A 12,245-nucleotide genomic window follows, 5' to 3' on the forward strand; every position below is an offset into this window, starting at 1 on the left:
AAGGAAAAGAAGCTAGAGACAGCGCCGTCTCTCACAAACGCGTTTGGTTTAGAATGACGGCGGGCCCGTGTCTCCTTTATTTCCATTCTTAACAGTTCCTGAAATTTAATTATTGCTGTGCAAGGGTTCTGTCCAGAAAATTTCCTGGAAATGGCATGTGTATTGTCGGCATCTCTACTTCTAGACACCAGTGTTTTGTAGCGGGTCTTGGCGAGAAGAGAATGTGTCACATCAGAGAGTTTAGTCTTTTGTTCCCCAGAAGCGGTTTTGTTTTCTTTGCATCGGAGGGAAGATACAGCCAACACCGAGGTTTCAGAGGGAAGAGAAGAACTGCCCTGGCAAAGAGGGTGTATTCATGAAAGGTGCTGAGGTGTGACAGATCCCAGGCCAGGAGCTTGCGAGGGACAGAGGCATCTGCAGACTTGCACTCTGCACGTGTCAGGAGTCTGACGAGAGCAGCAAGAGTACAAAGGGTCAGGTGCCCAATTCCACCTGCTTCCCGACAGCGAGCGTTGATGCGGACACGATGAAACGCGCTCGAGTCGGCACCGCGTCGGCGGCGGTCCACCCGGGGCCAGATGCCATATTTTTTCAACCCAATAGTCAGTTCTTCTTATTAACCATTTCTATTTGATTACGAGAGTGTGACTAGGTCCTGGAGAGAAAAGATTATGAGGACCCCATCCCAGAGCTGTAGATGCTGACAGCGTAGCGGCAGTGAGTGAAGGGACAGGGTCACCTTCCCGTGACCGTGAGAAGTGTGCCATAAAAGACCAGACTAGGTCTTTTAAATGACTAGGCGTCAGTGACAAGCCAGGCCTCGCCCCAGAAAGATCTTTGTCCCGTAGCCCTGCAGAGCTCCTGAAATGTTAGTTGGCGACATGGAGGGAAAGTGTAGGCACAAGTTAACCGTAGCAGGTGCCTGTCGATTAAACGGAGTCATTAGTAGTCACCCAATTACAACCCGACCCACATAAGGCACAGATTCTGTGCCTGGGCTGGAAGGAGTTCACTTATATTTACAGATTCTACGGAAACAGTTGCTGCACATGATATTTTTATTGTCCCAAATAAAGACATGTCTAATGACAGGTCAACATTGCCTGAACAACCACTGATCAGGATCAAAAATGGAAATAAGAAAATTCGGATTATAGAAAAATACTGTAGAGTTCCTAATGGACACCGTTTAAAGTGACCACGTAAGGTCAACTTCATATTGTCGACCTTGTTTGATTGCTGAAAACTACTAAGTGTTTATAAGCTGGATATATTTTACCATATAGACGAGCAACCTAGTTAGGTGAATACAGCGTAACGTTCTTTTATGTAAAAAGGTTTTTTTTAAAAAAAGAAAATGGGACTCAAGCAATTCGGCCAACCTATATTCCCCTTCCTGAATGCTTTACTAATTATAGAGCACGGCGGCCTCCTAAGGCCAAATTGTCTGCCAGTGCTACATTTTTTTAATCTATAACCTTATCCGGAGTTCAGAAGCCAGATTTTGCTTTTAATGATGCCCTGATTTTTCCCCACTTCTCGATTCTTTGAAGTGCAAGGTTATAGAGTGAGTCAACGGCTGGTCCCACGATCCCAGCAGCCCTAACCTTATAAAAATTTGATTCTCATGTCAAGTTATCAACTTCCAAGATTACAAAAATCTTCCTCCTTTAGCAGGTGTTTACTTGAGGGGGTACAGAGTTATGTCCATACCCCGCTTGATGGTCAGCTGGCAGTGCCAAGTCACAGAGCTACTTCTAAGACTTCGGACAAGCTCAAGAGAAAAATCAGTGGATGAGATAAAACTTGACAATGTTTCTGTGGCAAACGCCCTTATTCCCTTGAACAGAAACACATTTATTATTTTAAACATGTCTTAAAATGGGTTAATAGCATGAAACCGATCAGTCCCAGAGGGCCGTTCCCAGAGAGAAACTGGCTCGTCTCAGGGGTGAGCCATGAGTCATTTTCATCATTCCCTGACCTGTAATGTGCCATTTGTCTGCTCTGCAAATGAGCTAAAAGCTCCCCTCTTTTGTAAGACCAAAACTGGCTTGAACTTTAGTCATCTAAAGGAAGACGCATGGGTGTCGAGGAAGCCAGAGACAGGGAGACTCGAGGTAGGCTTACCATGGGCCAAGATGGCCAAGGCACTGACGCCCAGAGCTCCCGCACGTGCGGGAAGTTCTCGGTATCGTTAGCGAAGAAGCGGGGTGCGTGCACCCCGCAGACACCGTCCGCACGCTAATGAGTGCCCGCATTACGGTTCAGATGGGGCCACGGGGGCCAGAACCACGTCCCCCGAAGCTCTGGGTCTGAGCTTTCTGTCTTCACCCTTCTTCTCTCTACCCCTCCCTTTCTGTTTTTCTTTTTTTTTTTTTTCTTGCCTTAATTTCTTAATAAAAGTATTAAAACTCCAAACTTCTTGTGACAGAGCTGAGTAAAGAGGGGGTTCTGTGTCAGAGAGCGGGGAGCAGGGCGAAGCCGAGGGCAGCCAGCGGCACGGACCCAGAGGGAGGACGGTCAGCAGGGAGGGAGCCGGCGTCAGCCCTGGAGCTCGGCCCTCCTGGTGTCTCTTTCATCCGCGTTTGGTTTCCCGGTTTTCTCAGATTGCAGTATATGTGGTTTTCTTTTTCGGGTATTTATTTGTTCATGCTTTTTAAATCAGCTTTCATTTGAACACGCTGATGGTCTGAAGTCCTGTTTGCGATCTCGTAAAAACTCGAATGCAGGTCGATAACCCTTACAAAATAGCTCGTTTCTGAGACCCATCTCATCTCCACAGGAAAGCAGGGATTGGTACTGGGGAGCTCACCAGGAAGAGCCGTTGATAGACGGTAAAGCAGGATACGACCAGCCTCCACCGTATTTATCGGCGTCTTGTTTTTCTGGGCGTGTGCAGGTAGCAGTCTGACTGAGACGTCACCCTGAGTGTGCTCCACTTTACTTAACGAGAGCTTCAGAAACCTGACTGGGAATGAGAGTCCTCTTTTCCGAAGAAACAGTTGAGCATGTAAAATGCGAGGCAGCTCAGACGTTCGACCCTGGCACAGCGTTGAGACTTGCTGTGTCCTCTCTCCCGCTGCAACGTGGCCTGTGCCACCTGGTTGATAAGGACCGTCGTGTCACATGCAGACCCGAGCTGAGAGTGATGGCCCACAAAACACAGGGAATGGGGGAGACCGCACTGCGAAGCTCTCCATCTAACAGGGGTGGGGGGAGGTACCTCGGCCCAAGAGCCAGCTGAGCCGTGCGTGCATCAGTAGAGTTCCAGAACCTTCCTTTTTTCCTCTTCTTCCTTCTCCGTAACACTATCTTGCTTTAGTCTCTTAGTAGCTGTGCAAATAGACGGGATATACACCCGATGTTATGATGCCCTATTTTGCTGACGTGCAAGCCGAGGGCAGCCTGTCCAAAATCCCGTATCAGCGACCACAGAACTCGGAGAGCCCAGATCACTGTTGCCCACCCTCGTTCTCTTTCCATGAAACTTCTTCAGACTCTGGAATATTCAAGAAATAGTCTGTCCCATCAGTATGGAGTTAGATCGAAAAGGTTTATCAATGAAACAGAGAATCAGAAGATGTATTAATATAGTATCGATAGCTACTTTATAATTTTATTTTTACCTATCAAAAATATTTGGTTTATTTCTGCTTTTATTTCTATATTCACTGCTTCTCAGGCTTCTCCATCTTAAAAAAAAAAAAGTATTCCTTCTAGTTTGCATATCTTCAACCTTCTCTCTGGTCTTCGCCACTGAGTCCTAGAAGAACATTCTGTACTTGGCCACACTGCTTCTCCGGGTCCTCACAATGTCACTTGTGCCCTCCCCACCCAGGTGAAACGGCTCTCCTGAAGGCAGATGGCCAATCATCTCCTGACCGCCAGATTCTCCTTTCAGCTGTCACTTTCTGTCCCTCTGCGTGCATTTAGAGTGTTAGCAAACGTTATCTTTTGGAACTCCCCCCTTCCACATTTCAGTATCTCTAGACGCTCCTGGTGGCATCTCCCCGCCATTCCCCATTCCGAAAGATTAAGGAGGGAGGCGGAGCCAAGGGCGAACGGGCACGGGGAGCAGCGGGCTTTGGGAAAGGTGTCACGAAGGCCGAGTCTCAGCCTGAGCTGAAGTTTGTGAAGGAAAACGTGACAGGTGGCATGGGAGTTTGTTTGCCGTGTTGGGCAAGAAGAAACGCAAGGCTGGGGACAGTGTTCTAATATTAACGGGTGGCAGGTGGCAGCATCTGTTCTGCTTTGATGTGCACCAGGAGAAGTGCTTCTCAAGCCAGAAAACATGGAATGAGAACCATGAAGAAAGTAGAGGGAGAGGGAGGGAAGGAAATCTGACACAAGGAAGAGAGGGAGGAAGGGAGGGAGGGAGAGAGAAAAGGAACTCAGGTTGCTTGAAAAAATAACCAGAGCCCCGATTATTTAAATGGATTTATTCTTTCAGTACCTGTGCTCTAGTCATCGTGGACAGAGGGGAAGGGGCGTTGCATAGGACACATTCCCAGTCCCTTAACGGTAGGGGAGGCAGACTGTGTTCACAGCAAACTGTTACACAGTGTCCAGATGACGGGCAGGTGCTGTGGACACCGGTCACCGCCCTGGTAATTCACTAAAGGGAAAGACCTTTTTGTTCCCACAGAAAAGACCAGGAAAGATGCCATGGAGTTCCTGTCCCTAGACCCCAAAGGCTAGCATCTTAGGATTCTGAGCAAAATTTTTCCGAACGTAATCCCAAGACCTTTTATAAATCATCTTTGAATAAGCAAACTAGAGATGTTAGAAAATAGCTCTACTCCCTACCCGTTGTCACACAGAAAATTCTAGAAGTTATAGATTGAAATGGTTTACAGAAAGGATAGCCTGCGAGCGGCCAGGAAACGCTAGGGCTCAGCAGAGGCCTGGTGACCGACCGCCTCTGCGTGTGACAGGGCTGCGTGCCGAGGGCGTGCCAGGGGGCGCTGAGCGGGGGCGGGCGGAGCGGGTTCGGAGGTGGCACCAGGCAGGTCAGAAAGCTCGCATGTTAGAGGAAGGAATCCAGACTGAGATGTCGAAAGGCCGGAACCAAGATCCAATTTATAGGCGTAACTGTAAAGTCTTCTACATAAGTCATGAAATTCATTTGCAACCCATGTAATGAGCGTTGTGTTCTCACCGGAGTGTGAGAAAGAGAATATCAAACAATTGCCGGTTTCCAAGCCCAGCCTCATTTAACAGAGGCCAGTAAGAAACTGCAGGTCTTTCCTAGTGGTTGGGAAAATTAGGGAATTCAACCTGAAAAGAGAAAGCAGAAGTCAGGAAGCAGACACAGCAGCTGGCGGAGATGCCCAAACGTGCTTCCAGAAGGTGTCGGAGGCTTGGACGAGCCAAGTGATGGGGTCCTCTGCAGAGAATGCAAGAGTGTGAAGCTCAGAAGGGCCAGAAGCGAGAGGCAGCAGAGCTGGGGCGACGGTGTGGGCGCAGCGTGCGACAGCCGGCCCTCCGCTGAGCTGCTGCTCTGCACCTGCCGCCTGCCCGTCGGCAGGGAGGCCCCGTTGAGAGCTTCAGAGGTGTGGCACGGTGAGGGGTGTCTCTCAGATCCCACGCCCTTCCCGCAGTACAGATGTCGCTTAGAGAGCTGGGAGTCTGGAGTTGGGGAGGCCGCGGATGGGAGCAGGGGGTGACTAGAAAATGAGACTGGAACTGAGGAGAGAGAAGGAAGCGAAGGCCCCAGGCAGACGTGCTGAGGTGGGGGAGGTCCTCGCACTTGATGGCAGGTCGATTCTGGGCACGGGAGGTCGGGCGCTGTACGTCTAGTGGCCCCGGCTCTGTCTGTCCGAGACACTGGGCACAAGACTCAAGCATTTATTAGGAGGCTGATTTAGAAGGACTTTAATGTTTTCCTAAGACTACAATTTCGTGACTTTTGAAAAAGTGCCCTAACCGGTCCCCGATGCGCTTCGCATCACGTGCAGAGGTGGGTCCCGGCCCCCGTGTGACCACGGACCGGGCCCTGCGCCCGCCGCCGCCCTGACATCTTTCCCGGCCTTGCTTGGGATTCCACATCTGCCTCAAGCATCTTCCCCTGGCGTCTGCCTGCTTTAACGTGTCGCACATTTGGATCCGATGCCTCAGCCACCACCCACCCTGCGGCTTCCAGATCCTTCTAGACTCCTGTTCCTGATATTTGCGTTGGCACATGCCCAGTTCTGCGTGTCCCGGAGCTTGCCACTTGCGCAGACTCCCCGCAGCCCCTCTGCCCCACGCCCGCTAGGTCCCCGACTCAGGCACATGTCCCCTGTCTGCTGTAATGTCGCCTGCTCCCTGACCGCTGCTCACCTCTGGTCCAACCCTCACAGCCTGTCATCTATGCCATCCAGTCCCTACCGCAGCCCCCTGAGCATTCGGGATGGCCCGACCCGTGCCAGTGTGTACGCCCACCTGCCCACCACCGCCTCTGCCCCCTCTTCCACATCTCCCCATGGTCCCGTTAGAAGCTTCCAGATTACGACCAGTAACACAAAATGGCGTCGCCTAGCTCTGTAACGCTCAGCCACGCCCAGTTCACAGCCAGCCCTGGGAACATCTCTCCCCTCAGACCGACCCGCTCCTTGCCTCCTGAGCGAGGGCACGATTTGAACCCACGTGAGACACTCTTCCCACTGGAGTCCATGCTTCCCGGGCCCCATGCTTCTTTTAAGACAGGAACAGGCTTGCATCCTTCCAGAATGACCCAGCCGGAGACAGCGCCCTCCCGAGATTATCTCCCTCAGTCTGCGGGCACTCAGCTTCGGCTCCTCTTTGTGTCCCTAAAGATGCGACACAGGTGCCACTCTGTGTAATAAGGACCTTAAGGGTCGTGATGAACAAGGAGTTTGAGCCAATAGACGTTGCTTCTGACTTCCCGCTCAGCTGCAACAAACTACCAAACGTACTCGGGCCCCAGTGCCCTGCTTCTGAATGAGCACAGCGATCCCCAGGCAGAGATCCATGCTAAGGGGACGGGAGCCAACAGTCCCTAAGGAAAGGGCACAGTCCAGATTCCTAGCACGTGCTCAGCTGTGACCCCATGCCCACTCCGCAGGAGACATCCATGCATGGTCCCTGAAGGCAGCCGTGCCATCCAGACCCTGCCCGCGCTCCTCACAGGCAAACTCGTGAAAGAAGTGACTTCCCGTTAATACGATTCTTCTCACAATGTCAGACGAAGTCAGAAGGAAGGAAGAGTAGCTAAGACATGAAGGAAGGGCCCGCTCTAAGACGGTGAGCACGGGGGAGTTGGGACCAGAAGGGCTTTGGGCAACAGCAACCTGTGGAGCCACTTAACCTGGACAGCGATGCTGCAGACGCGGGAACCCGCGTTTAGAGCCAGTCGGAACCTGCAGAGAGCTCTGTCCTCGCCTGCTGGCCACGGCAGCCCCCAGCTCGCGTGAAAACGAGCGTGGCGGGGAAACGCTGGTGACCGACTTCGGCGGTGGAGAGAGAAGGGTGATGATGGGGAAAACGAGGAGGAGCCCACTCTGCAGCCGTCTGAGTCTGTCCCCTTCAGACCGCAGGCCGAAGTTCAGTGTTCACGTCTTGGAGTGTTTCCCTCTTTCTTTAGAGCATCAAACTGGCCACGGCTCGGTTGTCGCATAGAGCTAGTTCGTCTCAGGTTTCTGGCGTTTCACGTCTATATATTTCCTTTGCGAGCGTTAAAATCATTCAGGAAGAGAAGGAGGTCCTCGCGTTCACTTCGTCCTCGCACATAAATGTAAAGACAGGAGCTGAGAAAGTCAGTGGTGCTTTGCTCTCTGCTTCGTCACGTGGGCGGGAGGGGAGGGGGCCGTCTGTGCACAGGACCAGGCCCCGTCGGGGGCTGCACTGGGCGCTGGCGTGGCCACCGTGCAGAGCCGAGCTTCGGGTCCTGGGGCGCCAGCCTGTGTGCGATTATGCCTCTGACCGTCCTCACCTCTCAGTAATTGCAGGCTGCCCCCCGACATGAAAATGGCTGCCTTTAAATGTCAGCCCCCAAAAGGTGACAGATGAAATGAAAATACTCCAACCTATGTATTTCTGCACTATAGAGCCAGTCACCCAGGCAGCGGAACACATTTCCAGAAAGTTCTTTCACTGAATACTGCATTTAACTTTTTAGGGAGCAACCAAAGAAAAACAAGAAGAAGGCTTTTGTGTGCTCAGAAAGGAAACATTTATTTTTGCCAGGACAAAATATGTGAAAAGAAAATTATGTTTCAAGAAGAAAGAGAATTTCAAAGCCGTGTCACCAAAAGAAGTAGCATTGTTTTTCTACATCATTTTTAGGCAGGATTTCTTTTGTCAGGAGTGGTAATAAGGTCTTAGTCAACAATGTCCTCGGAGGAAAAAAAAATAAAGAAAAAACTTATTTCCGAGTTTGAAATAAACACCTAAGTTTCCAGGCACAGTGATACGCCATTCACGCAACTTGCCGATCGGCCTCAGGGGCTCAAGGCTCTACCGTGAGACCTGTATTTTCTTAAGTGCTCTGTGGTGCCGTAAGCTTTTTAACTTTGATATTTTGATAACAAAAGTAGTAGAATTTATATTACATAAATGAATTGCTTTCAAAATGTGTATTTTTTGACTGCTGAAAATAAAATGGGGTTTTCTAAAAGTGGCAAATGAATAGGTTATGATGACACTTTTAAGAAGGGTCTGAGAATTTTTATGGCTCCAGAGTGGCATGTTCTTTTGGTATTTTAAAATGTATATATAGTAATTTAAAATATATATATAAGGAATCCACTAAACGCGGTTATTAGTAGTGACGTGGACATACAGATACATTCAGACAGCTGTTGTCATGTGACTCTGTAGAATGTCTGTCATAAATGCCTAAGTGAATGTTAACGAGTTGTTTGTCATATACTAATAGTAACTTTCTTTCCCCAGATGCAAAGAGTTTAGCTGAAATGCTCATGAGGTAAGAACAAAATCTAACATCCCAGCTACCATGCTTAATAGAACAGTTTCCGACTTGCCTTAATGATTTTTTTAAATGACAGTCTGTAACTGATAACATGTATTCTTTTTGACATATAATTTCCATTCTACATGCGAAAATATCTACATAATACCTAGTTGGATATATGCGTAGCAAATAATATACTTTTTACATGCCATAGGTATCTTATTTATTTTTCAATTAGAGTCGATGTTCAGTATTATATTATTTTCAGGTGTACAGCATACTTGTTAGACATTTATATAATTTATGACGCGATACCCCTCAGTTAGTCTAATACCGATCTGACACCACACAGTTATTACGGTATTATCGGCTACATTCCCTATGCTGTACTCCACACCCCATGACTGTTTCGTAACTGCCAATATGTACTTCTTAATCTCCTCCCCTTTGCACCCAGCCCCCAACCCCCTCCCCTCTGGCGACCATCAGTCCATTCTCTGCATCTGTGAGCATAGGTAGTTTTCTTGTTGACTGGGCTCAGCCGATAGAATGTTTCCCATTAAACTGGGGAGAGGGGGCGGGTGGGGAAGGCACGTGATAAGTGAGCAGCTTTGGTGTTGCCCCCACCCACATGTGCCACCTTTGAGGTTGAGCCCTCTCCCTCACAGCCCAGTGCCAAGAAAACCACAGAAGGAAAACTGTGTCCTGGCTCTTCCAAGGCAGCGGGCTGATCAGAGAGATTCTCCCTGCCCTCAGCGCCCCTGGCACCGTCGTCACCCTCTGGCAGAGTGCTCACCAGCTCCGGCTGCTGTGGGTAACCCGGCCGCCGTCTGGCGTTGGAGCCACAGCCTGGCACCAGCGTGGTCGCAGTCCCCAGCACTGCACTAGCCCCACTCGTCCTTGCTGAGCACACAAATGACTAGGGCTACTTGAGTAAGTCAATGTTCACAAGCAGAGGACACCCCAATATTTGCAAGTGAAGCTTTTCATATTGCAGTGATTAAACCAGAAGTGGAGAAAGATCATCAGAGTCTAGAACCAGATGAGAAATGTCAGGGACCCTGTGGGTGAACTAGATCTCTTGCCTTTTTAAGATATCTGATGTAGGAAAGACAGATGACAGAGTGTGGGGTCCCTTCCCACTCTCCACCCCACCTCGCCACAGCTGCTTTTAACCTCCTTCTCTGTGCATATAAAATTAGTACTTTGGGGGTGTTCAAAGTGAGCCCACGTCTCATATGACCAGTATCCTTGAACACCTAAGGCAGAGGTCCACGACCATTGGCCCACGGATGACATTTCCCACAGACACCTTGGTCATAGTGTATTTTAAAACAGTGTGAAGTGTGGGTAAAGGGTCTGGAGGAATCAAGTATCCGAATAGTTGGTGTGAGCAATCCAAGGATTATTGGTGCCACTTGCCAGCATTAGGAAACTAGATGCACAGGCTTTGGACGTTTTTCTTTCTTTTGCAGGGCAGGGGAGGGGGGGATACGGATCAGAACGAAAAGACCTGTATGGGTCATGCTGGATTCAGGACGCTTTTTAAGCATCCAGTGAAACTGCCAGGTGGTTGACAGCAGGAATCTGGAGCTCACAGGAGAACTCAGAGATGCACATGGCCTGCGAAATATCTTCTTCCTGATGGGTATCTAATCACATCACGGGAGAAGATTGTGAAAATTGGCATGAACTGCCTTGAGCCTATGCGCCTGTGAAAGTCTGTCCTTGTTGCTAAGCAAGTGTTAGGCCACGTCTCTGGTCACGTGGAAGCATCCGGACAGGTGCATGTGCGCTTGTGTCAAGCGAATAGCACAAAACATCTGGAGAAAATAAAGCTACATTTGATTTATAATAACCTATCTGCCTAATAAAATAAATTTTCTAATGTAGACTTAAAAATAGTACTTAATTAATGACATTCAGAAATCGAGAGATGTCACAGAAGCTTTTGGCTTTCCGGTTTCCCTTGGAAATGCTCTGTCCATGGTGGGCCTGGCCTACCGCTGATGGCTGACGTGCCCCCTTTAGACGGGGCCGAGACTTGTGCTCAGCACGGCAGGGCCCCATCACCATCCCCAGTCCATTCATGGATTTGTACCCAGCCCGGATCCTGCCCCCACCCTCACTGCCCCAGAACGCTTCTGGCCACGTCCTCCATTCACCCCCAAACAGCAGTAATTCCCAGCCCCAAACCCGTGACACCAGAGCGTGCGTTCTCTGTCGCGTCCAAGGGTTGTTTAGTCGGCCGAGTTAGCATTAGCTTCTCCCATGTCCTAGAATGCATCCCTCCCCGTTCTCATTAGCCCCAAGCAAGACATTAGAAAGCATCTTCTCCGTTAATAGGGCAATTACTGTGGTTGAAAGACCACCTGTGGGTTTGCACAGGAATTAATAAAAGTATTCCCAGCTGACAGTTGCCTCCACGAAATTAGGAATTAAAACTAGTAATTACTCCCAATTTACGTAGTTGAGGGAGTTTTCCTCCAAAGGGTGAAAGTGATCGAAAGGAGGGGAATTTCCAAGCTCCTCAGATAGGTGGGTTTTTTTATCGGATTAATTTAGAAGTCAGTAACGCTTTTAATCACGAAAGGTCAGTTTGATCTGAGTCTCCCAGGTTAACAGGCTAAGCAGCAACAGACCTTGCCACCCACCCGGTGGGTTTAGGACCAACGACATTTTGCGTGTGGCCTGGGCAGTCTGGGCGAGTCGTTCCCACTGGCACAGAGGAGGCCGTGCGTTTGCTGGCTGCTTCTGCGAGAACATAGAACCACAGGCCTGGTTCTGGGCCTGACGCCACCACCAGCTGGTGTGCGGACCTCGGGTATGTCATTCCGCCTTGCTGTGTCCAACTCTGCTCATCTCGAAACAATAATCGGAAACGGCGCCTGGCTTTACCATTCTGTGATGGCGGTTAAGGGAGCACGTCTTTTCCAGCCGCGCTCCACGAAGACGTCTCTGCGCGTTTCAGTGACACTGGCTGTCCCAGGGCCTGACAGGCAGATGCAACTGCAGGACAAGCACAGGTGACCAGGGGCCCTCCAGGGATCCCTGACGCGGGGCCGTCTCCTATCCCAGAGCGGCACGCTGCTGGGAACACTCCCATTTCCCGCAAGCCAGTCACCCCAGAGGAGGGGAAGGAGAGAGACTTCGCCCCGTGCCCGGATAGGAAGGATTTCCTGTTTACGTAATTAAGCGAGAACGGTTTTAAAAAATACCAGCCTTCTAGAGGCCAGGCTGGCGTGCTGGAAGGTGCTAGCCAGCACGCGATTAGCGTCTGAGCACCAGTATCAGTAAGAGCGCATTGTAAGCGTGGAAGGCCCTGACC

The 12,245-nt window shown here is 50.0% G+C and overlaps 1 protein-coding gene across 1 annotated transcript in view; it reads left to right on the forward strand.

Moving 5' to 3' along the window:
• Window positions 1-12,245, forward strand: part of DSCAM (DS cell adhesion molecule) — a gene marked incomplete at its 5' end in the record, with an annotated part of 274,168 nt that overhangs the window by 226,036 nt on the left and 35,887 nt on the right. Inside the window, one exon of the mRNA XM_011375311.1 lies at window positions 8,899-8,929. Within this exon, the coding sequence (XP_011373613.1) occupies window positions 8,899-8,929 (31 nt within the window). The remainder of the gene's footprint in view (window positions 1-8,898; window positions 8,930-12,245) is intronic.

The sequence above is a fragment of the Pteropus vampyrus genome, unplaced genomic scaffold (assembly GCF_000151845.1).
Source record: "Pteropus vampyrus isolate Shadow unplaced genomic scaffold, Pvam_2.0 Scaffold270, whole genome shotgun sequence".
NCBI lineage: Eukaryota > Metazoa > Chordata > Mammalia > Chiroptera > Pteropodidae > Pteropus > Pteropus vampyrus.